This window comes from Rhinocladiella mackenziei, assembly GCF_000835555.1.
Source record: "Rhinocladiella mackenziei CBS 650.93 unplaced genomic scaffold supercont1.4, whole genome shotgun sequence".
Taxonomy (NCBI): domain Eukaryota; kingdom Fungi; phylum Ascomycota; class Eurotiomycetes; order Chaetothyriales; family Herpotrichiellaceae; genus Rhinocladiella; species Rhinocladiella mackenziei.
Genome location: NW_013550601.1, coordinates 1,608,238 through 1,635,185, shown reverse-complemented (window position 1 = coordinate 1,635,185; position 26,948 = coordinate 1,608,238). Strand labels below are relative to the sequence as shown.

At 50.8% G+C, this 26,948-nt stretch overlaps 11 protein-coding genes across 11 annotated transcripts; 5 read left to right on the top strand and 6 right to left on the bottom strand.

The window, feature by feature from the left end:
* Positions 1-548: 548 nt before the first annotated feature.
* On the bottom strand, positions 549-2,047 carry Z518_05736 (uncharacterized protein; the record flags this gene model as incomplete). The annotated part of the gene is made up of 2 exons (XM_013416547.1): positions 549-1,020; positions 1,104-2,047. 2 exons carry the CDS (start codon positions 2,045-2,047, stop codon positions 549-551), a joined length of 1,416 nt encoding a protein of 471 aa, XP_013272001.1.
* Positions 2,048-3,193: 1,146 nt separating this feature from the next.
* On the top strand, positions 3,194-4,138 carry Z518_05735 (uncharacterized protein; the record flags this gene model as incomplete). The annotated part of the gene is made up of 1 exon (XM_013416546.1): positions 3,194-4,138. The coding sequence occupies one exon, from the start codon at positions 3,194-3,196 to the stop codon at positions 4,136-4,138; it is 945 nt and encodes a 314-aa protein (XP_013272000.1).
* A 518-nt stretch (positions 4,139-4,656) lies between these two features.
* Z518_05734 (uncharacterized protein) lies at positions 4,657-5,877 on the bottom strand (the record flags this gene model as incomplete). Its single annotated transcript, XM_013416545.1, has 1 exon — positions 4,657-5,877. The coding sequence occupies one exon, from the start codon at positions 5,875-5,877 to the stop codon at positions 4,657-4,659; it is 1,221 nt and encodes a 406-aa protein (XP_013271999.1).
* A 1,009-nt stretch (positions 5,878-6,886) lies between these two features.
* Z518_05733 (uncharacterized protein) lies at positions 6,887-8,842 on the top strand (the record flags this gene model as incomplete). The annotated part of the gene is made up of 1 exon (XM_013416544.1): positions 6,887-8,842. The coding sequence occupies one exon, from the start codon at positions 6,887-6,889 to the stop codon at positions 8,840-8,842; it is 1,956 nt and encodes a 651-aa protein (XP_013271998.1).
* Positions 8,843-10,468: 1,626 nt separating this feature from the next.
* On the top strand, positions 10,469-11,635 carry Z518_05732 (uncharacterized protein; the record flags this gene model as incomplete). The annotated part of the gene is made up of 4 exons (XM_013416543.1): positions 10,469-10,749; positions 10,811-11,068; positions 11,140-11,279; positions 11,388-11,635. The coding sequence occupies 4 exons, from the start codon at positions 10,469-10,471 to the stop codon at positions 11,633-11,635; spliced, it is 927 nt and encodes a 308-aa protein (XP_013271997.1).
* A 716-nt stretch (positions 11,636-12,351) lies between these two features.
* Z518_05731 (uncharacterized protein) lies at positions 12,352-14,820 on the bottom strand (the record flags this gene model as incomplete). Its single annotated transcript, XM_013416542.1, has 1 exon — positions 12,352-14,820. One exon carries the CDS (start codon positions 14,818-14,820, stop codon positions 12,352-12,354), a length of 2,469 nt encoding a protein of 822 aa, XP_013271996.1.
* A 631-nt stretch (positions 14,821-15,451) lies between these two features.
* Positions 15,452-16,039, bottom strand: Z518_05730 (uncharacterized protein; the record flags this gene model as incomplete). The annotated part of the gene is made up of 1 exon (XM_013416541.1): positions 15,452-16,039. One exon carries the CDS (start codon positions 16,037-16,039, stop codon positions 15,452-15,454), a length of 588 nt encoding a protein of 195 aa, XP_013271995.1.
* Positions 16,040-16,500: 461 nt separating this feature from the next.
* Z518_05729 (uncharacterized protein) lies at positions 16,501-18,162 on the bottom strand (the record flags this gene model as incomplete). Its single annotated transcript, XM_013416540.1, has 3 exons — positions 16,501-16,618; positions 16,678-17,907; positions 17,975-18,162. The coding sequence occupies 3 exons, from the start codon at positions 18,160-18,162 to the stop codon at positions 16,501-16,503; spliced, it is 1,536 nt and encodes a 511-aa protein (XP_013271994.1).
* Positions 18,163-19,114: 952 nt separating this feature from the next.
* On the top strand, positions 19,115-19,966 carry Z518_05728 (uncharacterized protein; the record flags this gene model as incomplete). The annotated part of the gene is made up of 1 exon (XM_013416539.1): positions 19,115-19,966. One exon carries the CDS (start codon positions 19,115-19,117, stop codon positions 19,964-19,966), a length of 852 nt encoding a protein of 283 aa, XP_013271993.1.
* A 1,867-nt stretch (positions 19,967-21,833) lies between these two features.
* On the bottom strand, positions 21,834-24,167 carry Z518_05727 (uncharacterized protein; the record flags this gene model as incomplete). Its single annotated transcript, XM_013416538.1, has 1 exon — positions 21,834-24,167. The coding sequence occupies one exon, from the start codon at positions 24,165-24,167 to the stop codon at positions 21,834-21,836; it is 2,334 nt and encodes a 777-aa protein (XP_013271992.1).
* Positions 24,168-24,629: 462 nt separating this feature from the next.
* Positions 24,630-26,912, top strand: Z518_05726 (uncharacterized protein; the record flags this gene model as incomplete). Its single annotated transcript, XM_013416537.1, has 1 exon — positions 24,630-26,912. The coding sequence occupies one exon, from the start codon at positions 24,630-24,632 to the stop codon at positions 26,910-26,912; it is 2,283 nt and encodes a 760-aa protein (XP_013271991.1).
* Positions 26,913-26,948: the final 36 nt, after the last annotated feature.

Below are 26,948 nucleotides of genomic sequence, written 5' to 3'. Positions count from 1 at the left end.
CTTGGGATCTGTTTGTTTTCGAGGGAATCCGGAAAGACCAGAGCAGAGACCCGGTGGACTGAATTGCAGAGAAGCGAAAATATCACTGGGAGCTTTTCAATACCATTAGATCGGATATCTCGAAGATCGTTGGGTACATTTGTCTCTTATCACGCAGCGAACTATCCCGTTTGGGGATATATATTCCTTGAGAATTATACGCAGGAATCCGATCAGTTACATGCCAGCCTCAGCCGTCTTGCAAGCGAAAAATCCCCGCGCGTAGAATACACGGTTGGGGATCAGGGTTACGAGTATGCTTCTTTGTTCGTCACTCGTCTAAGTGTATTTTATGGACTGAAGCCCCTGCGAAGCGATGTCTGATGCGAACTTAAAAGCAAGTCGATGCAGAAAGAAGCATTTGTCCGCCTCTACCTGATTCGCCAAACTTCTCTTCTTTGTGTTGCTGGCGCCAATTATAGCGAGCTTGTCTCTCATTCGAGGAAAATAGGACCATTCATTTACCGCCTTCGTGCATGCGATGTGGTGATGCAGATCTATTTTCTGCCCTAATCATCCAAACTCTCATAGTAACTATAATCCTGGTTCAAGAGTGGGAACGCATCTGGCTCCGGTTGTCCAGGGCCACTATGCCACTCGGGACTGGGCAGACTCTCCAGGCCACCCCCTTCCTGCGGCGCGTCTGAGAAAATATACTCAAACGTCTTTGCCCATTGAACACGATTATTCAAGCCCTCGAGACACCAGAGTTCCTGTAAGAAGTGCAGAAACGAAGTGTGCGTGTATGCCGAGTTGGGCGCGTACATGGTCCCTTGGCCTTTGATGAGAGTATTGGGTTGGATCCAGGGCGAAATGGCGAAGGCAGGAACACGCACGCCCAATCGCGTGAAGTCATAGGTGACGTTGTGCCCGTCAGATTCGCCGGAGAAAGTGATGCCATCTTCGGGCGCCGGGATGTTAATAGGAGGTGGAACGTGGTCGGCAAAGCCGCCGTGTTCGTCGAAGTTGATAATCAACAGCCTCCAAAAGGAAAAAGGAGTTGTCAGTATGTATATTATATCTTCAAAGCAGCCGCGTTCTAGAAGGAGAAAGGAGAAACTTACACATGATCCCAATAAGTAGAGTTTCGCAGGGCGTCGTATAAATGCTTGATCATCAGTTCTCCGGCGGCCATGTTGCTGGTCGGATGCATGGAGTCAACCGTACAGCATTCGGGGTTGATGTAGGAGAATTGTGGCAGTTGGTTGTTCTTCAAGTCCTCGTAGAACTGGTCGGCGTGGACGATCCGGTCCATAGCATTATCTTGGACCCATTTGTACATGAAAGAATCAATGATGTCGGTCTCGTAGTAGTTCCTCCAGGTGATGCCCTTTTGGCTGAGTGCTTCGAAGATGGAGGTTGCGCAGGTGGTGCCCGTGACATTGGCGAACCAGCCGGAGGCTTGATCGCCGTTGTCCACCATGCCACAGGTCGAGCCTGAGGTTGCAAATTGTCGGTTCGGGTTGGTTGGTCCGGGGTGTTCGGCGTAGTAACTGTCCCAGAAAGCATAGTTCTGGGCCAAAGTGCTCAGGACAGTGGTTTTGGCCGTGTCATAAGCCTTGATCACGAAGGAGCTTTCGCCAGGTGTGGCGTTGTATTTGTCCGACTGTCTTTCGATGAATCCTGACATGTCTGGCACGTCGTCGGCTGCGGGTTCCCACTTTCGATAGATCTCGTAACTTGTGCCCGCAAAGTTGTGATCAGGATCCGTGAGAGGGACTTCAGCCTCATAAGGACCGGCACAGATCATCAACGGCTCGCCATACACAGTCCAGTTGGGGTTGGTGAACTCGTTGCAGTACTCGATGTGTCGCAATCCGTCAATGTCGGGGTTGAAGTCCCAGTAACCTGCAATATTGTCGAAGGAGTGGTTCTCCATCATCAGGTACACCACATGAGTGATCTTAGAGCTCAAGTCGGCCCATGTGGAAGCACGAGGAACAATAGGACGAGCGACAGCAGGTGAGAGGAGCCCCAAGGCAACGGTGAGGGAAGTAATGGTTGCCATTTTTGATTTCACTGGATCCTATGGAACTGGTGTCCTGGTTTGAGAGCTGGTCGAGGGCGAGGAACTGTTCTTTGTGCCCTCTTCACTCGCGCTCCTTTCCCAGCTTGATTCCGTACCACGGCCCCCTATCCGGTGACGGCCTGGCATCTTGTAACTCTGCACCGGCTCATTTATTCACAGTACGGGCACTGCGAGCCAATCTTTCGTCGAGATCTTGTCACGTTGCCCTTATTTCCCCACGAGGCTCCCGGTCAAAACATGAAACCGACCTTCTACGAGGGGTATAGACGTGCTAGAACCGAGCAGTTCGGTATGTCAAAACTCTGCAGTCGGAGCCCAATAAACGCAGACCCGTTGTGCATTGACGATTTGAGAAGGAGAGCGTCGTCATCGTCCTTCGTGCCGGTTCAGGGAATTTTCGAAAGCTCATGTGGATACCCCTAAAAACGATGGACAGGGCCCTTCCCTCTTCAAGCTTAGCTGGAATAAGCTCTCGCGGGCAAGGTACTAAAGCTTGGTATGATGCTTAGCACGCTTGTCTAGACCCCGCACGATCTGCTCGCGGTCCAATCATCTTTCCGGACATTCGGATTACCACCATTATCTCACCTACATACCACCTCGTCTGCAGGTCGCGCGTTAGCGTTGTTGTTTGCCACCTGGGATTGTGGCGGAGACTGACACACCTTGGATCGTCATCATGCATGCGAAAGGAGCTTCTTAAGCTCCGTTCCTTTCACTGCTCTCCGCCGCGCTAGATGATCAGGCGCATTTTCTTCTTGTTTTCTTCTGTTCTCCCGTGCACGTTGCTGACCGACAGGTTGAAGAAATGCGAGGGCTGGATTGCTACCGTTCTTTTACAGGCTCTACGGCATTGACCCGGCCCTAAATCATCTAGCTGAGAATGAAGGTTGCTACATCAATGATCTTTGCGAAGTTTATGCTACCTTGTGTATGGGATGCTAGGACAGACTAGCCCACCAAAGGAATGCCCGGCTGAACATGTTTCCCGAGGTTCATGCTATAGCTTTGAGCAACCCGTCCTTGCCCCTCACTCTGTGACTTTTCTGCCTCTTGAGCCCTCGGTTTGCTGCCAATCCTCATACATAGTAACATCGCTCACACAGCTGAGAGATTTGTTTTAAAATGTTGAGCGACAGCTTTGAAGATACCAACGCCATGGCGTCTATGCTCACACTCCTTACCAGCAAGACATACTCCCCACTGCCCATTGAGGTCGAGAAGGACGCCATGTTGGCCGGACGTGGTCAATTCAGGGCTCTCTCCTCCATTTCAAAAGAAACCGTCTCCGAAACAAGCAGCCAGACTTCCACGGAGAAAGTGCTTGGATTCGGCGACTTTTTGTCGTCAGAGGCTGAACACAAGCCCTTCAATGCACGCATCGTCTCAGACGCCATTATCGGCCTCTCTGACGGCCTCACAGTGCCCTTCGCACTGACAGCGGGACTTTCAGCTCTGGGGAACACCAAGGTGGTGGTATTCGGTGGTTTAGCAGAGCTCATTGCGGGTGCCATTTCCATGGGCCTGGGAGGATACCTCGGAGCAAAGAGCGAAGAAGCCGCCTACAAAGCAACGTACCGCTCCACACGGGCCAACGTCCTCGACCGCGGCAGCGACTTGACGTCTGAGATCTCATCCATCTTCGGCCCCTACCACCTCCCACCGTCCACCCTGAACGACTTCGCCCAGCAACTCATCACGTCCAACACGCCAGAAAGAGTAATTGATTTCCTCATGCGCTTCCAACATAGTACTCCCGAGCCCGCTGCCAGTCGAGCATTTATCTGTGCCATTACCATCGCACTCGGCTATTTTATCGGCGGCTTCGTGCCGTTGGTCCCATACTTCTTCGCCGCGACCGTCACAGAGGGTCTGATTTGGAGTATCAGCGTCATGATTGTGGCGCTCTTCATCTTTGGGTATGTCAAGACTGGGTTGACAGAGGGTTGGAGAGGCTGGAGATGTGTCCGAAGCAGCCTTGGAGGAGGCGGCCAGATGGTCCTTGTAGGAGGGGCCGCAGCCGGTTGTGCCATGGGTGTGGTGAGATTATTCAACTCGCCGGAAACTTGAATATGAGTAGATATAGCATGTATATATGTCCAAATGGAGTTGAGCGGTGGAACGGAACGGGTGGGACAATTAGCTTACGCACAGGTCAATGGGAAACAGCCTGCTTATGCAACTAAAACTATGTCGAGGTCGTCGTCAATATCTGCCACCCGCTTAGAGCACAGACGCTTCGAACACTTTATACCCAAACACAAACCCCCCAACCAACAATAAAAAGGGGCCAAGAGCAAATGGGAAAGTTTCTCACTTGTAATATCACGTGTACCAGCGTTGTCGTAAATACCTTGATTCAGATGTGTTCAGGAACGAAAGATTGTTCAACGTACGTTAACGTTATCGATGCATCTGAAAATGTTATGTTGATTTCGTGACTATTTCGGCAAGGAAAATGATCATTATCAACTGCAAAACCAATTCAAAGATCATCAGTCTTGAGAATGAAGCTGGAAATTTATGACTAGAATCATGCATTATTATGGAAAGTGGTAGTTGCTAGCTTACGTCCATCCCGCACACTCTCAACTGTTGGCAGGCACGTTATTGCCGGTCAAGGCGTCATAGGGATAGGGAGCAGTATAGTTCAGTGTCGCAGCCATGCCCTTGTATGTGTTCACGACATGTTTCAAGACGCCCTTGCCATGAGCGCAAGTGGAAGCGTTCGTTGGGATTGGCCAGTCAGGGACATAGGCGTCATCTGACAGGGGGCCAGGGTACGATTCGTTAAAGTACATGCCGGCGGTTTGAATCTTCTGGTTCTTGTAGCCGGTCTTGTTGGCGACCAACTCGAAGACATTGGCGTGACAGTCCCAACGTCCGAGGGATGGGAGACCCCAGTTCTGCGAGACGGAGGCAATGGTCGAGTAGTGGTTGTAAAAGGTTTCGTCGGTGGATCCTCGCAAGTGCTGAGGAACGGCGCCACCGATTAGGATGGAGAAGATCTTGTTTGGAACCGGATAGTTCTCGTTCTCGTCGAAGCTCAACAGGACCAAAGTGTCGTTCATGAAATATTCATTTTTCAAGAGTGGCTGGAGCCAATCCCACTCCCATTGCGCTCCGAAGGTGATGTTGGTGTCGTGAGCATCGTTGGTCATGTTGGGAGTAATAAAGGCCCATTGAGGCAGACGCTTGTTCTTGAGATCATCCTCGAATGCATTGAATCCTTTGATCATCTTGAGACGAGTGGCGTTGTTGGTAATGGACTTGAATAGAATCAGGGGATTGTGTTTGCGAACGTAGTCATTGGCGTAGGTCTCCTGGTTGGAGTAGTTGAAGCCCTGGAATCCAGGGTATGGGATATCTTCTTGGTACTCCGCCCAGGAAATACCCTTGGTGTCGAGAAGATCGACAACCGTAGAGACGTTGGCAGGGATGGCGTGGAAGTCATCGTTGTCCATGCCAAAGTGGTCCCCACCCGCTGCGGCGCAGTAGTTGGGCTCAGAAGGGTGAGTGACTGCGTAATAGTTGGTCAAGGTAATGCCCATCTGAGCGAGCGCCTCTTGGTTGGCATCTCCCGCGGCAGAGGAATAGTCGATGTTCTCCAACCAGATCTGGTAGAATCGGTTGAAAGCCAAACCCTTGACATGGCTGACTGGAGAAATGGGGGTGGCAGTCGCAGCTGTCTCTTCGATCTGAGTGAGGGAAGGCTCAATGGTTGAGATCGGTGGGGGTGAAGCATATGATTGTGGAACCGCTGTCACCAGTTGGCTGGCAGCGAGGAGCAGGACAGTGATGGTCGACATGGCGGAAGAAATGTAGAGTACCTAGGTATCTACTGTCTTCTCAACGTGAGGAGGGAGATAATGATGCTGGCGGACTTCAGTCGATAGGTTCAACATGCAGAGACGGGGAAGTGAGCTTTTTATGCTGGGTGGACAGCCAGAGAAGGGAAGGGGAAAAAAAATATCAGCTACACGCCGGGATCTTTGGAGCTCTTTCTTGTTCTCTCTGACAGGTAGCGCGAGGACACAACCATTGTTGCGACACGGAGTTCTCGATCAGCTGCACGCTCGAGGTGAAGTATTCTAGCTTCCCCAAAGAAGCAATCGAAGGCCGCATCAAGGGCTGCAAGCTAATCTTTAGTGCCGGCCACCCTAGTAAAAAGGAAGTGTGATGTGGATGAAGCTTGCAGAAGCTTACAGACGCTTGCTGGAACCCTCGCTGCGAGGCTATTTCCCCTAGCGGCTCGGCCTGCCAAGCATCAGCCATTCAAGTCTAATATCAAGGCACGTGTCTCTCTTTCTCCCGCTCTCTCTTCCGGCGCTCGATTCCTCAAGTGCCATTCGCATGGCATGCCCGCGTAGAAGACATGCCTTCGTGATAGGTCAGGCATCGCTCGTCTGCCCTGCCGGATTCTACCCGGATCGTGAGCTCCACATGTTGCTGATGACATGGGTGATGATAACCGAGAATAGCCTTGCTATCCAGTCTGGGGGTCATGAGTTGTAACGCTGTTCTCTCCACTCCTGCATCGGCAACCCATTATCGACCGGGTAGAACGGCATGCCTCGGTCACGATCCAAGGGAAGGTGAACTGCTTGGTTGCTCGTATGGCCCCACGCCAGGCGGAATCCAGTAGGCACTGGCGAGTATGGTGGACCAGGCCAAGTTGGATTTGGGGTTTCTTTGCCTTTTTTACGGAGTGACAGTTTGTCTCAGACTGGTCATCAAGATCCGTCGACCATTATACCATCATGCCATCATCACTGATCCAATTTCAATAGTGGAAATCTTCAACACCGCACCGGGAAAATGCAGTCCAACCCCTTAGCGGAGGACAAGGCCAATGCGGCGCCAGCGTCATCAGGCTCTCCACGGAGAAGGGATAAAAAGGATGCGATTCTAAATGATGGCACCCGCCCAGAAAGGCGCTGGAGAAGGTATATCTTCGCCATCTTGATCATCGTCGTCCTGGCTTTGGCGCTGGGATTGGGTCTTGGTCTCGGATTGAATGGCGGGCCCAGGCAGTCGACTCCTACCTCCTCTCCTCCTTCTTCCAACAACTCCCCTTCCAACTTAACCTCGAGCGCTAGTCCGGGTTCTCAAGCTTCATTGGATATACCTCCGTGGAGATCAAATGTGAAAGATTATACTCTCAGCCTCGCCGATTGGGATTTCAATGCATCACCGACGACTCGGTCCTACCATCTCATTCTCAGTGAGGTGGAGATTGCTCCAGATGGCGTTCCTCGTACAGTCCTGGCCATCAACGGCCGTTTCCCTGGACCCGTCATCCGTGCTAATCGAGGGGATCGGCTGCTGATTTACGTTCAGAACAACATGACCAATGTCACGAGTGTTCATTGGCATGGACTTTTCCAAAACGGAACGAATTGGATGGATGGAACTGCCGGGATTACACAGTGTCCGATTCCTTCCGGAGCAGGTTTTCTGTACAATTTCACGGTGGAAAATCAGTTTGGTACTTATTGGTATCATACTCATTACTCCACGGCCAATGGCGACGGACCTGTTGGACCCCTGATTGTCCATGCTCCAGAGGAAGGGGAGTTACAAAAACTTTACGAGGTTGACCAAATTATTCTTCTACAGGATTGGTATCATGCTTATAGCGAAGCGCTTTTGCCGGGCTACCTGGCAAGTGGCAATGAAAATACCGAACCTGTCCCAGATAATGGATTAATCCAGGGAACCAATTATTTCAATTGCTCTTCTCTTGGTTCTGAAAGTGGATATCCTTGTCGGCAAAATTCCTCACGGGCCGTGTTCGCCGTGGAACATGGCAAGCGGTATCGTTATCGACTCATCAATACTGGTGCATTCGCAACGTTTGAATTTTCGATCGACAATCATCCTTTGTCAATAATTGAAGCTGATGGAACGGCCATCGAACCTCTTTTGGTCCATCGCTTGGAGATTGGAGTGGCACAGCGTTACTCCGTGGTGATCAACGCCAACCAATCCAGCGCCACCAATTATTGGATGCGAGCTCAAATGAACGAATTTTGCTTCGGGGATGACAATCCAGTCCTCGATCCGGATGTGAAGGCACTCGTGACTTACACGAATAGCACAGATGACCCGACTAACTCCACAGACTGGCAAGACGCTCTTGATACTCAGTGTGTTGGCCTCAACGCATCGCTACTGACTCCCACCTTCACATCTCCTGCCCCACCCGCGACGACACTGTATGCCGTTACGTCCAGTTTCCAAATTGGAGCTTATGCTGTGGATCTGGCGTATATCAACGGAACTTCATGGGTCATGGCAGATGTCCCGACCTTGAACCAAGCAGTTGCAAGTCTCCGAGCGGGGAACAATTCCGTCTCGACGTCGGGCGTGAGTTCAGGCTTCAGTGCCAACCAATACGTAATCAACGTCCCGGACGATGCAGTCGTTGACCTTTTGGTTACTAATTTCGACGATGGGAGTCATCCATTCCATCTACATGGACACGCCTTTTGGGTCCTTGCCTCCTCGCCAGACCAATACTTTGACTGGAAAAGGTATGGAGAGTTGAATACCACCCTGGCAAATCCTATGCGTCGCGACACTCTCATGATCGATGCATTCGGCTGGGCTCTCATTCGATTTGTCGCTGATAATCCCGGATTGTGGGCTTTTCATTGCCACATTAGTTGGCATATGGAGGCCGGCTTGCTGATGCAGTTTCAAACCAGAAACGACATTATGACATCATGGACTCTGCCTTCTTCTGTCACTGATCTCTGTGCAACTTCATAATTCCGAACCCATGTATTTATTTTCATGAAGAGTTGAGTTGTTGCAAGCTTGCTCATGAACCTTCGGAAATCCAGAAATTTAAACCAAGAAGGCAGCATCATAGGATTCAGACCTAAAGTCAAGGTCATGAATGGTTTCGCATGTCGGCTCCGGATCGTGGAGCAACCACACATGAAAGTCAACTCAACGGATTCCTTTGGTATAGACAGTATGAACTTCCTAAGGGAAGATGAAACGAGTAGAAAGAATTCAACGAACTCCCAGTCACTCTGTTCAACCATATCTCTTGTTGCCTGCTGTTCTCCTCACATTTTTGCCTGCCCATGCACTCTCTTATGCTTGTTTCGGACCGTGTGGTATGGCGTTCTTCCTTACATAATCCGTGTTCATAGCACCCCGCTGCAATAAGGGAGGTTGTTGGACAATAGCATTGAACAAATGCGAGCCAATCATTTATGACAAACTAGGATATTTTGCAACGCTCGTTCAATAGGTGGTATCACCATTAACAGGCAGCAATGGTGACGTACACTGGTTAGATAGATATATAGATGGGCTCTATCCTGCACTCATGAGGAGAGCCAGAGCACATCTTTCAATCCACGAAGTTTGACAGAGGTTTATTCCGACTCCTCAGGTTCCTGAACCAGCCCGACCAAAGGGATGCCCAGGCGGCATAGCACTTTGAGGGTCCTTTTTAACAAGTGTCGCCGATAATTATTGCTCGTGCTAATGACCAAGGCAGAACTGATGTCAAACAATCAGTAGGTGTACGTTGTTGTTGAGTGCTCGGGAATTGAAAGGTTCTCTGACCGGATCCGATCGGAGAATAGAGCCTATCTATATAGCTATCTGAACAGTGTCCTGTCAGCATTGCTGCCTATGCTGTTGTCTGTGTTGTAGCCTAGTATGCAGCCGCCTCATGCAACTGACAAGAACAGAGATTATGAAGTAGGGGGGATCCATGGAGTAGATTTGCCTGCTGGACCCTCTATATCCTAAATAGGAACGATATCCCCTTTTCCCATAATGAGCACTGGCTAGTGGTACAGAGAGCAAGCTATTATCTTGCTACTCTGAGAGTGATCAAGTCGACTAGTCAATTCAGTTAATTCTCTCGCCAATGCCTCCGTATCACTCTTGCCTGTCCACTAACTTGACACTGACCATCGTGATACCCGGAAAATAGAGCGTTGAAGCCAAAAGCCAATCATAGCTATCAACCGCCAGCGTGGCTGGTATCAAGGTTCGCACCATCTGCACCAAAGGGCGCCAATAATTTTGGCCCCTATGACGGGTGAGTTCATGGGGGCCGTGTGCGAGCCGGGGTCATCACAGGGCGGCGTCACCCTCGTCCCAAAGGAGGATGAACTCGCCGCTAATTTTACGTGCTCTTGGCGGGTCAATTCAGAGGGATGCGAGTCCCCAAACGTGTGTTTGCCAGCTTCGTTCTCTCCATGTCATTCAGCCTTTAATCTTTGTTCTCACTTTATTTACAAACACAGTTCCTTCCAGTCATTCTCTTCAGTCACCTTTACCTTTGTGACGGCCCTTCTTTTCGCGTATATTACGACTGGCAAACAGCTCCGACCCCCTTTACCTACCTCCGTGCTCCTCAATTCGATCATGCAATACCGCACCGCTCTTTCCACTGCTTTTCTCGCGGCACCGCTGGCAGTGTCCGCGGCTGGCACTCTGGGTTTTGCAGTTGGAAACACCAATACTGACGGAAGCTGCAAGACTCAAAGCGACTTCGAGAAGGATTTTGAAGCGATTCAAGGAAACACCGACGCTCAGATCGTTCGAACCTATTCTTCCACCGACCAATACGGAAACTCATGCGATACTCCTTCAGAAATTCTCCCAGCTGCCCAGTCCGCTGGGATCAAGGTCCTACTCGGCCTCTGGTGAGTAAAGTTCGGAATGGCAGGTTTTTCGCAGAAGGAAACTGACATATACGGTGCTCAGGCCAGATGGTGGCGCCTATGAAAAAGAGAAAGCCGCCGTGGACGACGCCGACCCGACTTCCTACGGGGACACCCTCTATGGCATCACCGTCGGATCCGAGGGCATGTATCGAGGTACCTACACTGCCGAAGAACTCGTTGGCTGGATTGGAGACATGAAACAAAGTTATCCCGACACCAAGATTGGAACTGCCGATAGCTGGAATTGCTGGGCCAATGGAACCATGGATTCCATTATCACCAGTGGGCTTGACTTGATGTATGAATTCCCTTTCCCGGAACAATTCATCTTTCGCCCAGGAAAAAGGAAGGAAACTGATGCGGTTATAGCCTCGCCAACGGTTTCTCATACTGGCAATACCAAGACATTTCCAACGCGACCAAGACTTATTTCGACGATATGGCTCAGGCGCTAGGTCACGTCCAGGAAGTCACGGGGAGTCTGGACAAGATCCACTTTATGAACGGCGGTAAGATCACCACCCTCCCCAAGAGTTCCTTCCTCTTCTCCTTTCCCCTTTTCCCCTTTTGCGACACCGTAGTCAGAATAAAATCATACTGATTTTTGGATGCATCAGAGACCGGGTGGCCTGGAACCGGTGGGACTGACGCCGGTGCCGCCAAAGCCGGCGATGACAACATGAAGACCTACTGGGACTCGGCTGTCTGCGGGCTCCTCGACTGGGGCGTCGATCTCTTCTGGTTCGAAGCGTTCGATGAGCCGAACAAGGCCGACGCCATCGGCGACAATGGCCAGTCTGCCAGTGAGAAATACTGGGGTTCGTTCACGTCAGATCGGAATCCCAAGTTCAATATGCGGTGCTAGATTCCGTCATCATCACTTTTCATTCTCTGTGCACATATGTGGAATTCGGATAATCAGCCGCCTTTAGTTGGAGCCCGATGCTGAGTGGACAGACTTGGGAGGACGTGAGGGGATGTGCACATAATTTCTTCCCCAATGAAACCCACTCTTTGACCGGCCATGGGCGCTCCGAACAAAGGTTGGGATTGAAGAAAGTCTTTGTTGGTTGTTATCTGGGGAATCAAACACTGCTTCCGGAGCGGGGCTGCATATAACTTAACTTTAGGGCGAGGTCTTCGATTGATGATCTGATCTCCTTTGCGAACAAACCTCGAACCGAAGCGATCACTTTCCCTCGTTCGATTATCGAATTTAGCGTGAGTTCAGGACTCCCCCTCCACATATCTGTCACACGTCCCTGCTGAGCAGGACAGTGTGTCGTGGATTGGACTGGGAATGAGAACTGGGAATACAAAATCTTGAAAATCATCTACCAGACGCTCACAAGGCATTTGGTCGTGATCGTAGACTACGGCGTCCAGAATCGTCATTGTGTCCGATTTCAAGCGGCATCTGTATTTGCATTTCTTCTTGTCTGAATTCAAAGATATGTACTTTGGTCCCTCACTCATCTCATTTCCAACCTAGCCCCGACGCCACCAACTCCTGAGCCCCTTTCAAATATGGCTTCTTTCCCGTATCCACGAGCACAAAATGACGAGGGGCATTTTCATTTTTCACTGATCGGCCCTCCTCCCCTCCTGAACTAAATCAACCCTCTTGATCGGATGCAAAAGCATGCCCGGCAAACACATGCGTCCCTCACCAGCGACCTCCTCCTGCTCACCACCGGCACTGTTAAAGCGCATGCCCAACCATCGATGCCAAAGAACCTCAGGAAACCCGGCATTATAATACCACGTGGTGCCACGGAAATTATGTTCGCGATCACCGAAGACGCTGGTGCGAGAGCCGCCGGTAGCACCGTTGCGACCGCCGTTGAAAACGGCCTGGAGATAATTCGTCGGCCATTTGCGGTCGACGTACTCCGGGTGGGGAACGTAGACGGCTTTGAGACCATGATGCAATGCACAGCTGGCGGGCCACATTTCGCTGAACATGGTGTGTTTCTTGACGGCGGTCTCCCGATGCATGGTGACGAGGAGTCTGCGACTGAGTCGGCTGGCGGTTATGATTGCCGTGCGTCGTGGAGGACGGCCGCGGGTGATGTTGTAGCCGGTCGTGTCGTCTGTAAGGAGCCAGGTTGTTCCGTCCGGGTCGAAGAGGGGGTTGAAAGTGATGAGATCGGCGTCTTCGCCGACACCCCAGGTGTATTTGTCTTGGCCAAAAGAAGTGGGCGGAGTAGGATCGCCTTCGAAGGCTACATCGTCGTCGAGTGGACGTTCCGGTCCCCAGATAGGTTTGTCGCCTTGTTGCCTCATCCCGTCGGGGACGTCGGGATCTTTGGCACGGTTTAGGCTGCTCCAGAGATTGTTGGCGCTGTTGGTTCCTTGCTCGGTTTGGATGCGAACCATTTGACTGAAGTCTTCCCATGAACCATGCTCTGATGGGACGTAGAACCTGCTGTCGCGTTCCCAGAGAAGTTTTCGTGGTTGAGCTTTGGCCCATTGGCTCACCTTGTCGAAGAGATGGTACCAATGGTGGGTGGTGCGAACGTCCATCTCCCAATTCCAGAAAAAGTCGTATTCGGGATGTTGATAGGCGAAATACTGCATTGGCATGAATGTGCTCCGATAGACGCCATGGACAGGCAGGTCTCGCATCCATGTCTCTTCTAGTCCGCCGTACATCAGAAGCATTTGTCGTTCGGTCCACAGAGTGCCCATACCACGGAATTCTTCCGGTAAGGAGTCACGAAGGACACGTGCGTATGTTTCATCATCCGAAAAGATGGGAACATCATCGCTTTTGACCTGAATAAGGAAATGAACGACGTATTCTCCTCCGCTCAACATGGTCAACTCGGAGATCAGTGATCGCAGATAGATCTTATCTTCAGGGGTGTAGGGGTAATCCCACCAGGTTCGAATCACCACGGCGGTGCGAGGAAGTTTTTCCGCACCGATTCGAGGATTGGAGGGTGCTTTCGTCGGCATTGACGAAAAGTTGAATGGCTCATCTCTCTTGTATTCGCTCCCCACTGGCATTGCTCGGAAGGTATCGAGTCGTGGTCTCGGTAGTTCCTTGAAACGATGTTGATTCGCCCGGACGCATCTTTGCTGAGCATCGGCCCAGTGAACATTCCTCCAATCGACTTCCGGGGTTTGTTCCCAGACTAAATCGGCTCCTTCTCTCTCGCCCTCTTGTTGGGCGCCACTTCCACCTCGATTAATGCTGTAACCGAGGCCATATGGACCAAGTCGACCAAATCGATCATAGCAAATGTCGTCTCGGAGACCGAGCAGTTGCGCAGAGCCCATGACCATGTCCGGAAATCCCTTTGGAATTCCTTCGTAAATCCGTACCGGCGGAATGGAAATAGTGTTTTGAGCATCCAAAAAGCAGTCCACCTTTTCACCGTACTCGGCCACATACTCTGGAGAGGTGTAATTCGGGTATGGATCGAATCTTTTGCTGGCTCGGATTGTTCGTTTCCGGCGCTGGTGAGTTTCATTCTCTTTTGATTTTTCGTCTTCTTCGACCTCTCTGGCGACATCCAAGTCTTCGGGAGGCGCCTCGTCATCGGTCCGGGGATATTCGGGAACGTTTGACTTGGCTGGGACCAATGATCGTATTCCACCATAGTATCTTTCTAGGAATGGAAAACTCTCCCATGGCGGCGGTTTTGGTTTAATAACCTCCTCCTTCAGGGCCATTTGAATCTCTTTGTCCGAGTTATAGCTCAATCGAACGAGAGAGAAGATGAAGATGAGCAACGAGGCAGCGACGCCCAAGCAGAGATATCTCATGATGGATCGAGGCATTCTTCCGAGAAATGATGGGGAGGATGATCTCGTGGGATTGTAGGCTTTCTTCACCGGCGTAGGCTTGTAGGAGGAGGATGTCGATCGTGAGGAAGCAGCAGAGGGATCATCGTCGTCAAAGAGTTCGTCGTTGTCGGACTCGTGACCGTGTCGTAGTCGAGATAATGGCTCTTTCTCCACATCGGACTCACCTCGACTCCGTATTCGACTCATAGACGTGGAATTCTCTAGTCCCAAAGACGAACTCCGTTGCCATCCCATTTTCACGATTCGGGTGGCCGCAGCCTCGGCACATTGCTGTATTCACTTGGCCAGGTTGGCAGGTGTGTCTGCGCTCATGCGGAAATCGCACGAGACAGGATCTGACAGGATCTTGACAGGAACTGACAGAAGTCTGGGCAGCTATGAGAAGATAAGCACGGTTCCTTTGAGGTGTTGGACAAGTGGTTGCCAAGTTTGGGAGACGCGGCACAGAGCCCAGGTACGGTTGCGACTTGTGCTAGGCGATGAACGGGTGAAGATAGATACAGGTTGTAGGAAAAAAATATATGTCCAGATGAAGTATAAAGAGGTTGAGCGTGTCTGTCACGTCGATACAAAAGTAATACCCAAGATGTGGGTTGTTGACAAGTACAAAGCAGTTTCTCGCCAACTCGTGGGCCCAGTAACCACTGAACAGGGATAAGGGCTCGTCGGCCAAGGATTTGAGTCCAAGTTTACAGGACGGGGCTTCCCCGGCCCAATCACCACTTAACGCAGAGCCTCGTCGGGGGGAAAAAAGAAAAAGGAAGAACATGCTTTCAGAGGTCGCCCCGTTCATAGACACCAATAGATTAGGTCCTAGCTAGAAGAAACTGTAGGCTGAACCCTCTCATCAACACTCTCATTTGCCTTAAGCATCATTCCCACTCGGCGGTAATCCTTCCAGTCCTCTGCCCAAGTCTTCCTTCAAAACGGTGCCTCCAACTTCCAACTTCTCACAATCCTGCAGGACGAATATCATCCTGGCCCAGTCCGTGTCACTAGGATTCTTCCATGCATGCATTGTGGCCCTCTGTACCGCGACATCTCCTCTCTGCATCAGTTTCCGCTCTCCGCTGTCCAATATCAACTCCACGCTCCCTTCCAAGACAATGCCATAGTCCAGACTTTGTGTGCGGTGCATTATGCTCTCAAACCCCGGGGCGAAGTCGACAACTCGGCAGACAGTGCCATGGGGATTGACCAGACCTAGTTTCCCCCCTGACATGACTTGATCGTGGGCTTTAAGGTCGCTATCACCGTTGAGATTGGCAGGGAATTGGGATGTTGTGTAGACGACATTGAAGGCCATGAGTTTCTCATCGTATATCGTCCAGTTTCCAGGTCGGGATTCTTGCACGATGGCTTTCCCAGTACTGTTGTGGCCGGTGATGTGGGTGGTCAAGCCAGGGAGAGATGGGGCTAGCTGGTTGGGATTTGGAGGACGGGATGAAGACATTTTCACTAATTGGTTATCTGGGAAGATGACGTTTCCTTTTGGTGGCAGTTTCAGAGTCAGAAGGGTTTGCAAATTCATATATTGTGTCCTCGGCTGTGTCGAGATGATTAACGGTTGGAATTGGGATATTGTTGAACAAGTACCCCGCTTCTCCCTCTCTCTCTCTCTCCGAGCGCCCCCCTTAATCTGCGGTACTTGGGTTGCATTTACGATCGACCAATCGTCAAGATGGACTGGAATTATCCCGAGTTTACTTCGAGGATTAGACATTGATCGGGCTGTGTTTGTTTGCGTCTCCCTCTCTCTTTCCACAGAGACGGAGAACGACCTTCTGCATGTTTCTCTTGCATCGTCAAACCCATATTCATTCACCATTTCCTTCATACCGGAAGCGCATGTCTAAGCTAAGACTTCATGCACTTATTTGCCAGGATATCATTGGTTCGGAACATCCTCTTCATTTACAGGACCATCTTAAACTCAGGATCTCGATCATCTCCATATCCGATGTACTTGTCATATTTTCCACTGGCCTTATCACGATTGATCTTGGCGCAGTAGAGAACGTTGCACAAAATCCTGCCAGAGTCAGTTGAGATGCAATGCAGCACGCCGGCGAAATTGGTGTGAGGACTCACGCGAACCAAGCATAGACCAACAGGCCCAAGATAATGGTGTGGGATTTGTGGTACTGCGGTGCCTCAGATGATGGGTAAATGAATGAACTGACAAATCCTCCACAATTGGCTATAGCAAGTTGAAGTCCCGAGGTGGTGGCTCGTTTGTAATGTCCAGCCGAATTGTTCGAGTTCCATACCAGGACCGGTGGGACACTGGCATATAAGCCCGTGGCCATCAGGAATGTCATGCCATATTTGGTATTGTTGTCGTGTTTGTCAATATTGGCAATTGCAGCGTAGCCGATGATAGCCAGAGGCAATGTGCACAGCATGACCACCCCTCTCAGCTTCAGACGGTCGGAAGCGATCGCCACCACGACGGTGATGACAGCCGCAACCGCATAAGGGATAACGGACCATAGTTGGGCTTCGTTGGCCGTGTAGCCCAATCCTTTGATGATCGTCGGTACAAATAGTCCAAAGGAGTACAGTCCAGACAGAATGGAAAAGTATGCCGTTGCGGAGAGCCAGAGTTGAACATTGAACACTCCCCGGCGTACTTCTGACCATCGGAACTTCTCAGTTCCTTCGGTGTGATGACCGTCGGGCAAGTGCGTAGAAGTGTCATTTCGAAGTCGTCTCTGGGCAAGTTGCCTTTCTTCCGGCTTCAAGAACCAGGCGGTGGTCACGCTGTTTGGAAGCAGGAAATAAGCCGCAACGCCGGCGACAAAAGTTAAGAGACCTTCAATCACCATGATCCATCGCCAGCCTGCATCGAGACCTCCATGGGGGCCAATAGATGATAGACCTCGGGCGAGGAGCCCACCAAAAGCACCGGCTAGAGAGGCTGAAGTGTAAAAGAGACCAATGCGGAGGGCCATCTCGCCTCTGGTGTACATTCCAGAGAGGTAGAGAACCATGCCAGGGAGGAGACCGCCCTCTGCAAGACCGAGAAAGGCTCGAACAGTGAGAAATCCAGCATAATTCTGAATGAATCCCAAGCACATGCCAATGATGCCCCAAACAGCAGTTAAGAAGGCCAGCCAGATCCTAGGACTTGCTTTCTTGAGCACCAGATTGCTGGGGACTTCAGCGGCAATATAAAAGGCAAAGAAAATGGCCAGACCATTGGCGTATTGGTCACTATCGATACCAATGTCTTCTTCCAAGCCGAGAATTTTGGCATTTCCAACATTAGTCCGATCGAGAAATGAGCAAAGGAAAAGAACGGCGAGAACAGGTAGGATTCTAGAGAGAGGAGTCAGTCGTGCATGAGGGAGTGAGAGAGTCCACAATGATTCCAATAATTCCATACCTTGTGTCCAGCTTGAAAAGGAGCTTTCGTGTGAGGGCCTTGGTATTGGCATCATGAAGCAATACCGACACCGACACATCCTTGTCACCAGGAAGGACTTGGCCAGACGTCTCGAATTCATTCTGCGTTTCTTCTGGCTTCTCGGTGGCTGGCGGCATATCAACCTTTTCTTGGTCTTTTGCAGCCATTTTAGCGGGGCGCGGCAGACACTGGGCAAGCAACAAGTATCAGGATTGGACAAGACAAATCGAGATTCCAAGACAAACTCTCAGCCTACTTCCGAAGTCTTTGAAGCAGAAAGTACTCGAGAGTATAAAAGATGAAAAGTCTGGGAAATCTGGGGTAAGATATGGACACCCTGGATGTCGGGCCCCCCTCTGTGCATGGTTTGTACCCCGTGGGTATTCACTCTTTCTCCTGGCCATCAAAATCACACCTCGTCTAATAATCATAAGTCCGGTTGGTCGCACGGACTTGGAGGTGAGTGCAGATCGTTGAGGCGGTGTTACATCAGAGAAGCGTTGAAAGCCCAATCATCGTGGATGGCATTTTGCCGTATGGAGTAGGACCAAACGCCGATATCTGGTGCGGGCCACGCAAAGGACGCAGGAGAGTTGAGGAAAGTATGGTAATTGGGCGGACGTAGAAGAATCGCCGAGTTCCTCTGGGAATTCTTCCGGTGCTTTCAGATGCCAAGGCACTAATCTGTATCAATTCTAGTGGGTTTCGTTTGGTGCCGAGGTTGCCTCCCGTCCGCCGGATTTTCTTTTTGCCGACGTCCTTTCAATATCACTCCTCTCTCCCTCTCACTCCGTAGTTGTGCCTTTCTCTCCGTGACCTGGGTTTGTTTTTCTCCCGTTGCATAGCCTTGGACATATAGATATCGCCGTCTATCTGACAACTACACCTCGCACTGCCCAAGGGATCCGCCAATCATCCGCGGAGAGGGTCTGGTGTGCATGTGTGATAAAACTGCTGGCGAGGTCGACGAAGGCCAGGGGCGACAACGAGGGCGACGAAATCAAGCATGTACGCCTACTCCGACTTCTGACGCTAAAAATACCATGGACTTACCTCTATTGTCGATGCTGACACTTATGCTTCTCCAGCAACCCATCGTACCAAGAAACAATCCCCTCAATGTCGAAGCTCTCTGAACCGTTAAAACAACTCATCAATGCCGCCCACGCTCTTCCCGGCACATTGAAAGCACCACCATCTATCCGTTCGACGTATTCGCGATTAGCCTCCAATGCCAGGGAAAAGGGCGTCGGTGTCCCCGCGTGGTTGACCATGTCGACAGCGGCGACGATGACCATGAACTCGCCCGCTTCACTGCTCGAATTGTACCAGCTCACTCAAACACTCCCTTCACCACTATCGGCAACACAGGCCGCCGAACTGATGCGCGAAGTCGGCCTGAAATGCATCTCCTTCAACGGCATTCCCCGTACAATCAACTGCCTGGGCGCCTTCCGCGAAGGCTTACCTAAGGATGTGTTTGACCAGATCCCGCCTCCGGCGTCGCGGAAACTTGACTCCAGCAACGTGGACGAGGTCATGGCCCGGGGCCGCCGTCTATGGAACTCCGTCTACTACCCGTTCGAGGACAAGCTGTATGAGAAGCTCGCGGCGTCTCACCCTAATCTCCCCGTGCACATTCTCGCCGCTGATTATGGCATGCTGCTCTCGGACCCGTTCACGACATCCCCCGTTAAAGTAGGTAGGGTGCTTACCTCAATCGTGGCCATTGCATGTCTGCGCGCCCAGACGGGCGTGGGACCCCAAGTCACAAGCCACGTGTTCGGGCTACGTAAGGCGTACGAGGATGGCACGGCAGAGAAGGACGTTGAAGGTGGCGAATGGCTTGCCAGCGACGAAGGAAGCCAATGGATCTTGAACGCTGTGGATGAAATCGTCCAAACGCTCAGTGGAGGGCGAGGAACGACGTTTGCACCGGGCATGGGCACGGCCTCTAAGGCGAAGTTGTGAGATTTTTGGGAGCAATAAAAACATAAAGACAATGTACTGGACAATATGATTTTGGATTTGCCTTCCAACAAATACCACCAATCTCCATGTCCGTTTTGAGACCTAAATGTCGGCTGTTTCACCTTGGGCCGGCTTGAAGTTGTCTAGATAGCCGTCAACAACTGTCCTCATTCCATGGTAATGGGTCGCAGTTTCAGACTCTCGTATGCTTGAGGGGCCCTAGACCCGCGCTTCTCAAGATAGACTGATGTTGTTAGAATGCTCTCGATCGAATGTTATCGAATGCCATCGTGGGCAGCGTGGATTCTTTAATTGAACACTGCTCGACAAAAAAAACATGTACCATCAAACAATACTTTCTAGCATACACTCTTCGCTCCATTTAACGTTTCAGGAGGAAAATGACTGATCAGGACTTGTCCGGCAAGACGCCTTTCTGCCTTGCCAAAGTTCCGACTTGAGTGCATTGATGGATTATTCAAGAAAAAACACCTACTCGAGATAAATATTCTGCTGCCTAATGGAAGATGCAATACTGAGTCTATACAATCATGGCTTCCTTTCTCGTTGATGTTCTTGTGTCTCTGGTCAAGATGTACATCTTTCTATAATCGGAATGCTAGAACAGTGTGCCTCCCCTTGAGGTGCTGTTCTTTGAGAAATACCAATACGACATTTCGCCTGCCCAATAAGCGTGCTGGCTTCCCTCATCGATGCGGGTTCCAGAAGCCCTCGAAGCCCCCGCCTGAAAGACACCGGAGTGACACTTGTGGTTTCATCAATCAGAATGCTCCAGTAATACCTGCTGAGAAACCAAAAGCTACCAAGCCAGGATCACGCAGACAATGGCGCACACTCCTTTCAGATACTTTTTTCCACAATGCGTCAAAATGGGTGACATCCACAGAGGATTAGACATGTCCCCAAAAGGTGTTCAGCTTCCCTATACTCTGGCACCTTCCCTCTCTTCGCCGATGTGTACCGTCATGTATCTACCACTCCGAATACTTGGAAGAAAATTACCCTGTCAGAGTAGATAATCGGAAGTTACTTGTCCCATATCACCGTACCGAGGGGTGCACTTGTGTCAATGTCGGCGCCTCGATAGCTGAGGTTATGAAGATCATCTCAAATGAAGGGGTTCCACTCCTTCAAACCTATTGGGACGGACGAGGTCTCACGAAGCTTGATATTGTCCAATGCAGCTCTCCTCGAGATTAGACCGTTGTCTGGCACATCTGGTCAGACCGCCAGCTGGGAAACACTCTCCTCCGATGCCCGCTAGAGCACGTGAATGATCTACTGGGTCAACAACAAAATGGATCTCATATTTTCCGGAGCAAGTCAGGTCCTTGTCTTAGACGACGTATTACAAAAAAATCTCTTAGGGTCCAAGAAGCCTTATTTGTTGTTGCTGGTAGCATTTTCGGTGCAAGGAACACAGTCTGCTTCACCAATGCCCCTTCGCATATGGGAAGTGTTGAACGGTTGAATAGGAGCATGTGCCCCTCTACCGGGAATAGGGGATCAATCATGTGTAGGATATAGGGGTAGGAATAGGAGAAGAAAAGGGGTCAACAAACGTGTATAAATACCAGCAAACTGGCAGGACCAGTTGTTGCACAGACAGAGCATTCAATTCATATTCTCTTGGCATACAAAGTTTGACAGGAAGTTGCGGGCGATATCTGCCTGAGTGTGTGTTGGTGGAGGAGACCTTTTCCGTGCAGGCTCTAAGGATCATTTCTCCAATTATGTATTAGGAAATATTTGGTCCTAGTCACCAAGGAAAGTCCCGGAAGACCGGAGTAGATCTTCTCCGTGGGAAATTTTTACCGAGTCTTCAGATTGTCCTGCGGAACTCTCGTCAGATGTTCTTGTCGAGCTCTTCCTCGCCATAGGCCTTACGCGCCTCCATACGCATGGTCTGCCGTGGAGCCCTCCGACCGGTGAGAAGTTCAAATTGTACACTTCCTTGCTCGGTCAGCATTTCCAGCCCATTCACCGTGACCCAAGGCCGTCCTGACCGGGTGCGGAGGTCTTGAACCTGTTGGAGTAGTGGTGTTATTAGAGGTTTATATGCCATTTCCAACACCACTCCGCCTGTTTTACTCTGTAACCACTGCAAAGGCACCTCCGCGTTTGGGGCAATTGCGGCATTTGCGGTGATCACTGCAGGGCAAGAGATGATGACGATAGGTTGCTCCGTGTTGGATGGCCATGGTTCTTGGGTGTCAAGAAGGGCTGACACCATCTGGTTGTCTCGCCCATGAGATTGCAGCCACGCATTGAAATGCTGGGGAAGGAGGTTGGGGTCTTCTGCTGTCGGGTTGAAGACAAGGACGTTCTTCACTCCCAGTCGCAGCATGGTGTAAATAGCAGCGCGAGCCATCCCACCACCACCAAGAACTAGTCCAGCTGTCTTGGCGGGTTGGATCGCATTCCTTGGAGACAGGTTGCGTTGTATGCAAACCGTCATCCCAATCCAGTCTGTATTGTCACCATACCAACCGTGAATTGGACCAGCCCGACCGCGATCGACTAGCAGCCCCTGTCCAGACGGCGCGTCAACGTTAGCACTTGTCCTCAAGGGCAACAGGGTATTGACGGCGCCAATCGCCATCGCATGTTCACTCCTCAAGTCCACATATGGTGAAACGATCGTTTTGAATCCGTAGGTGATACTGGCTCCACCAAAGCGGTCGTCTTTGGCCAGCTCCTTAAGTCCGTCCCCATCAATCGTATCTTGGGCAACATATTCGAATGCGAGTCCAGCCGCGTCGAGAGCGGCCTTGAACATGGCTGGTGCCACTCTCAGAGACACATTTCCTATGAGATAAATCCGAAGAGGGTCAAGCTGCCGTTGCTGAAAACGAATCTTCATTGCCTCTTTGGTGGTCAGATGACGGTGTGGCCCGGATTCCCGGTCACTAAGTTCTGGATGGTAGACCGGCGTCAATATTTCGTTCGAAATCTGTCCTGCTTCACAGCCAGAGAAACCAGCGCCATAGGTGATCAAAGCGGGACGATGACTCGCAAATGAAGAGACCGAGTCTCTTAATGCTGTCAGACACTGGTCCAGCATCTCTCTACCGGTGGGCTCGGTACCATTCACATAGACAATCCGGGCGATGTCACATCCCAGCGCGGCGGCCTTTCTGTACATATTGATACCCTTCTGAACGGGACTGTAGTCATCCCAGGGAATTTCACAGTGACCCATGACCCGTGTAGAGCGCCTCTTCGACAGAACGTTTTGAATGTCTGCTGTCAGGCATGATATGTCGACCACGAGGAAATCCACTGCCAGGCGAAGGCCATGGCTGAGAACTTGGGCGTCAGTATAACACTCTCCCGTCGTGGAGGTGCCTTTTTCTTTAGGGACTGCCACGCCATACATGATGGGAACGCCAAAATGTCTTCGAAGCGCTGCCACTTTCTCACTGACACGTTGTCCGGCATGACGCGAGAATGCATCAATCTTCAGTTCCACAGCATCTTCAATGAATTCCATTTCACCCAACGGCGGGCTTCGTGTCACCAGATCCGAGAGAAGAATGGGCACCATGTGCGTAAACCTTCTCTCGACCAGTGGGATAGCTGAGAGCGGGCGGTTTATTTGGGAACTTAAAGCCGTTGAGCCATCTTTGCGAACCCGATCGAGAAACGAACAAAACTGAGCTTTCGCATCCTTAAGCCTAAATGCCGAAAACAGAGTTGACTGTCGGACCTCCCCCGAGGTGTCTTGGTCAGTCCAGTCGTGGATATTGTAGAATTCGTAGATCGAACACTCCCGGTGGTATTCATCCGCACGTCGAAAGAGAGAAGTTTGGAACTTGTCTAGCTGTAAAAGACTTTGGATCTGCTTCAACGAGCGAGTGATGTGGATGACCGGATGGGTTGCGCAGAGGTTCTGAAGGAGTTCGTGGATTTCCGAAGATAAGCTGCCCCAGCCGCATTCGATTACACATCTATCACGGTGCGTTAAGAGCATGCTGCGAATGACCTCGACATTTTTCTTGTAGAAAGATGGGCTCCCATACGTCTCGATGTAGGCTGCCCTGGTCTTCCCGGTCGTCTTCTCAAAGTAGAGGTCCTCCGTAATATACCTCCAGTTGAGAGCGGTAGCAGCAATCAAACCCAACGTGCGTTTTCCAGCACCGCGGACTCCCACCAGGATAATGGATGCATCTGGATCCATCTAGTAGTGGTGATGAGAGGGCCACCGAGTGGGATAAGAACATGCTGCAAGGAGACCTGTTCTCGCGCAATGTTCCAGTTGTTCAATGGATGGGTGGCAGAGGGCGTGCCCGAAGGTGAGTCGAGCGTTGAGTTGAGTCGCCATGGGGGGCGTCACCGCACGTGTGACGTGGCCTTGTCAGTTGTTACAGTAGGATTACGTACTGGGCAGCCAGAGAAGAGTCTCCTCTGGCGCCCTCAGGTCGGAACACAGTGGAACACAATAGCCGGGGTTTTCCTGGGCAATTCTCCCCGCAAACCGGTCCCGCGGGATTCGCCCTTTTTTAATTGCATGCTACAAACTGAGGTTGATCGTATCGTACTATCCTAATCCAAGTGGAGTTCTGGACAGAGGCGTATCCATATACGCACCAGGACTACAGCTCCCACAGACTGATAAAGATGACGACAGACATGTTGCAAAATGACCACCAGAGTATTCCAGGCGTGTCAGCGTTGCCAGCGAAGAAAGCTCAAGTGCAACGGCGAACCCCAATGTTCTTCCTGTTTAACCGCAAGTCAAACATGTATATACGGGAGTGCGAACCGAAAGAGAGGACTGGTAGAAGGTTACGTGCGCGGCCTTGAACGACTCTTGGGATTTGCAATCCGACGTGATTCCAGCTTGACCAGCGACATGAGAAAGCTTCTCTCTTTGCAAGAGCCCGATCCGGGTGAAGAAACGTCCCTCAGCCAGGAGACTATGCTCGAATCTTGGAAGAAGAGCACTATCGCAAAGGAAGTTGACGTTCTTCTGCCAGCTCTGGAGAAAGGAGAAGCAAGGCATTGGCAATCGTTATTTGCGGCTGGTACTGACCCAGAGGTCCCTTCCCACGAGCCGCTTTCAGCCAGGGGTTCCAAATTGAATCCGGTGCAAAGCAATCAACTAGATACTCCCCTGGCGTTGGATGTTCAGGAATTGGACTTCCTTCATTCTTCGTCCACTGATCCCCACGCCACCCTGCGTGACACCGAATCAAACAAAGATGCCACAGAATCCAGTCACTGGACAGAAGAGCTCGAAAGTACACCATCCACTCGGAATCGGACACCATTCCCGAGACTTCTTCCTGGAAACGCCAAACACATGATCGACGAATTCCTGGCGTATACAAACTGCTGGTTTCCAGTCTTGGAGCCTCACGAGCTGCTCCGAACTTTCCATCAATCCCGAGTCTCCGGTGACTTCGATCGTCGCGGCCGAAAAAGCCCACGAGGCCAATTAGCTGCCCTCTGGGCTGTTTTTGCCTTTGAGTCGTGCAAGGGCGGCAGGAGGTCTGGACTGCCTGAAACTGGCGCCCTGCATCAACATCCGGTGTATAACACTGCACGAGGTTTAATCCCGGAAGAAGACCATGAACATGACCTTGGCCATGTACAAGCACTTCTCATCATGGCGATGATAAATCTCGGTTTCGGTCATTGGAAGGCCTCATGGCTTCTAGCTGGACATGCTCTACGTTTGCTGCAGTATTATCACATTGGTCAAAATCTGAAAAGTCCAAATACATTTGAATCTTCCAAAGGCCACCATACTAGGAAACCTCACATCCTCTTGGGATGCTTTGTTCTTGAGAGGTTGCTTGCGATGAGATTCGGGCAAATCCTGCCGACTTTGTCTCCATTTCGGCCCCCTCCCTTGCCTGAGGATGGGTTGGAAGAGTGGGAGACTCCCCGATTCCCAAACCTACCACCAAATTCGCAATATAAACCAGATATTGATATTCCAGCAAAGATTCTGAGCACCTTTAATGTTCTAGTGTTGAAAATTGACCGTCTCGGTGATCTGCTCTCAAACCTTGATCGTGAAATCGATTCGGATGTTTACAGTCCAGAACATGGAGAGTTGTTGAAGATCACGCAAACAGTGACAGCCGAGTCATACCAAAATTACATCCGTTCTTACTATCCTCAATCTCTTGTGCGATATTTGACCGACCTATGTACTCTTTTGGTCCTGGGTGGCCGACGGCGAAAGGCAATGCAAACTCACTGGGAGAATGCTTTAGAACACGATATTCTTACCCTGGATCTCATCACCACTCTCTCTTCATCCCTCTGGCAATTTACACGAATACATGGGGCCAGCCGGATTCCAGTTATTTTGGTCGCAGCCTTGCACCGGATCATCGAGGATATAATTTGTCTTGTCAAAATTCCACAGTTTTGGGACAAGGCAGCCGCAGCATCTACATTACAGCCGCTTGATCAGTTGCTTCAGCAATTTGGAATACACTGGCCAGCGTTTAATTCCCTGCATGAAATCTTGCTCTCTGCAGTTTATCTCCGTTCTCAGCCTGAGCGACCTCTCCGAGGAGATGCAAATCTCAGCTCTAATACATGCTCTGACCTGGCCAATACTCTAAACTACACACGATCCTTAAGTTGGAGCTGTCTGCCGCCATTTGCAGGGTCCGAATCAATTTGTCACACTTCCGCGAGCACAATGCTCGACAGATCTTCCGGATCCGGTTTCCAGAATTTCGATTTGGACGTCCCTGGTCCCAAATCGATCGATCCCAATATTTTAGGGGACTCACACTTGGCACAAGACTCGGGCGTCCTCGTTGATGGTGTAGATGATATGTACATTCAACTTGCTGAAGCTGACATCATGGAGTGGTCAGGCAATTGGCAGCAAGATGGGTTACGAGAACTAGGATTTGACAACAATGCTTTTGAACAGTTGTACAGCAAGGGTCAGTGAATTTGGCATATGGCGTGCGGCGTCGATTTGGAACTC